Source organism: Choloepus didactylus, chromosome 13 (assembly GCF_015220235.1).
Source record: "Choloepus didactylus isolate mChoDid1 chromosome 13, mChoDid1.pri, whole genome shotgun sequence".
NCBI classification, from domain to species: domain Eukaryota; kingdom Metazoa; phylum Chordata; class Mammalia; order Pilosa; family Megalonychidae; genus Choloepus; species Choloepus didactylus.
In genome coordinates, this window is record NC_051319.1 from 97,043,130 (window position 1) to 97,046,307 (window position 3,178).

The following is a 3,178-nucleotide window of genomic DNA, read 5'->3' on the forward strand; positions in this document are numbered from 1 at the left end:
TTTGTGAATGGACTGAAGGAGGAGGGTGGAAGTGGGAAGACCAGTTTGGAGGCAACAATACAATTGGGAGATGATGATGGTTTAGATTAGGGTGGTGGTTGTGGATTTTGTAGGAAGTGGTAAGCTTTGGAGTGTATTTTGAATGTAGAGTCTATGCTGTTTATTGATTAGTGGAATACATTACTGAGAGAAGTCAAAAGGTGATGTGTCTATTGGGCCTGAGAGGCTGGAGGGAGGATAGATACAAAGAATCATCATACTTGTAATTGCCTCCTGTCTATCATGTGCACTCCCACAGAGCTGTGTGCTACTTCCACTTCACCGTCAAGACCTTCTAATTTCCTTACTCATTTCCCCACAAGTTTTCTTTAAGAATAGTGAAGTGATGTGCTGCCATCTAGTGAAAGTAAAGCTAAGTGTATTTTTGAAGAACAAAAAAAAGTTTCTTTAAAAATAAATAAATTGGAGGGCCGACTGGAGGCGGTGGCGGCATTGCTATTGACTGCGCTATTTGTTTCTGGAAACTACTGTTCTGGCCGCTTTCCCTACACAGGCTGATTGTTTTACCGTTGGCGCCATGTCTGTGAGCGAGATCTTCGTGGAGCTGCAGGGCTTTTTGGCTGCTGAGCAGGACATTCGAGAGGAAATCCGAAAAGTTGTACAGAGTTTAGAACAAACAGCTCGAGAGATTTTAACTCTTCTGCAAGGGGTCCATCAGGGTGCTGGGTTTCAAGACATTCCAAAGAGGTGTTTGAAAGCTCGAGAACATTTTGGTACTGTAAAAACACATCTAACGTCTCTGAAGACCAAGTTTCCTGCTGAACAGTACTACAGATTTCATGAGCACTGGAGGTTTGTGTTGCAACGCTTGGTCTTCTTGGCAGCATTTGTTGTGTATTTGGAATCAGAAACACTAGTGACTCGAGAAGCGGTTACAGAAATTCTTGGCATTGAACCAGATCGGGAGAAAGGATTTCATCTGGATGTAGAAGACTATCTTTCAGGAGTTTTAATTCTTGCTAGTGAACTGTCGAGGCTGTCTGTCAACAGCGTGACTCGCGGCCCCTTCACATCTCCACCTTCATCAGTGAGCTGGATTCTGGTTTCCGCCTTCTCAACCTGAAGAACGATTCTCTGAGGAAGCGCTATGATGGCTTGAAGTATGACGCGAAGAAAGTAGAGGAGGTGGTCTACGATCTCTCGATCCGTGGCTTCAATAAGGAAATGGCAGCTGCTTGTGCAGAAAAATAGGAGGCTTTCCCCTGTTCCTGCCCTCATTTACCTCAGTGGTTGCCAGGGAGGGTGAGCACAGTGCCTCCTAGGGTAGTTAGGACACCTAGTTGCTAAACACTGTGCTGTATTTTCTTAACCAGTTGTGTGGTGTGAGTATCGGAAGTGAAACACTTTCTTGGGGAGTAAAAAAGCCTTCAAAAGGACAAAATTTTCTTTGTTGTTTCAGTGCACTTGCTCTGTAATCCAGTGTATTTCAGTTATGTTAAAAAGTGTAAATGTCAGTCTCTTGTAAAGTCCTTTTGCTTGCCTTGACTCTGCTGATGTATTGACTGAGAAGTTTATTGTCTTGTCATTCTTCCAGATGTGACCTTCGATGTTTTCTGTATCCTAAGCCAGCCATCCATACCCAGGGAATAGCCTGGATCCAGTATAAAAATAGATAATTAACAGGATGGTTGCCAAGCAAAGGGAAAGAAGAACTTATTTTATATTCTTCCTCCTCTATTTTAAGCCTTGTGAATAAAACAGACTTTGAAAGTTCTTGCAAGGGAGTTATAGGCCCAGGGCTCTCTTTCACTGCCATCAAAATATAAAAAATTTAAACTGCAGAGTCCAGCTCAACAGATTATTTTGGGAAGTTTTTGTATTAAGGGATTTAGAAATGTCTTGTCATTGGCTGTATTTTAAGGAATGCTTTACCAGATGGGGGAGTATGGCTTAATATTTTAAGTAGTTTCTATTTTAAAATATTAAGTAAACAAAAAAAAAATAAAAAAAAATTTAAAAAAAATAAATAAATTGAAACACTAATCTATTGTTCTAAGTAAGAAGAATATTCCAGTCTTTCTGCTCAATTCTTTTACTAGAATGGAAGTCAAAATTGGGACAGGCCTGGTAGAGAAAAGAAATTAGCAAAGGCTAAGCAGCCTGTTAAGGTCTTGAATCTCTTGATCTCTTGATTTATTCACCAAAGTGATTTGTGATCCTCTTACATAGTGCTTTGCTTGTTTTTTTTGTTTGTTTGTTTGTTTTGTTTTTGTTTTTTATTTTTTTTACTTTGGTTTGTATGTGAGGGGGGGAGATTCTTACCATATAAGTCATGATCATTGTCTCTTGGATCCTCTAATCTAATTGTTGGGACAAGACTAATTTTGGAAACATACCAAACAATATACACAAGATATGATTCAACATTATACTTGAAATAATAAATGGGATAGGAGAAGGAAATCACAGAGGGCAGGGTTCTCAGGGGTAGGTGCAGTGGTTTGGAGCTGTATGCATGTGGCTGTTTGGAACATGTTTAACATACATATTCTTAATTCATTCCTGTGGGTGTGAACACATTGTCAGTAGGACTTTTTTATGAAGATAATGTGTGGCCTACTTCAATCAGGATGGGTCTTAATCTTTTTACAATTACTAGAGTCCTTTTTAAGTAGAATGAGATTCAGATAGAGAAAAAGCCATGGGAAGCAAGAAGCTGATGGCCAGTGTTACCCAGAAGAGAAAGGGAGCAGCCATGAGAGGCTCTTCTGGGCATTGCCATGTGACAGAGGAGCCCAGGACCAAGGATCACCGGCAGCCAGAATGCCAGTCTTTGGGAAGAAAGCATCACTTTGATGTTGCCTTGATTTGGACTTTTTCCTAGCCTCAAAACCTTAGCTAATAAATTCCTATGGTTTAAGTCAACACATTTTATGTATTTGCTTGAACAGCCAAGGAAACTAAAACAGAAGATATCATGAAAAACTGGGTACTGACACGGTTCTTGAAACATGAAGTAGTTATGGATAGGAAATGGGAAGGGCATCATGAAAAGAAATTCAGGATAATATAAAGAAAAGTTTGAGTTATAGAAATCCATTCAGAGAAAATCTTTTCCTCCTCCTCTCCCTCTCCCTACCTCACTCTCATATCTGTCATTTTATAAATTTTAGAAATC

The 3,178-nt window shown here is 39.8% G+C and overlaps 1 protein-coding gene across 1 annotated transcript; it reads left to right on the forward strand.

Annotated features, from left to right (window-relative positions):
• The first annotated feature begins 500 nt into the window (after positions 1–500).
• On the forward strand, positions 501–1,441 carry LOC119508197 (translin-like). The gene is given in 2 exon segments (XM_037801751.1): positions 501–1,055; positions 1,058–1,441. Coding segments are annotated over 2 exon segments (672 nt in total). The 5' UTR covers positions 501–577; the 3' UTR covers positions 1,252–1,441.
• Positions 1,442–3,178: the final 1,737 nt, after the last annotated feature.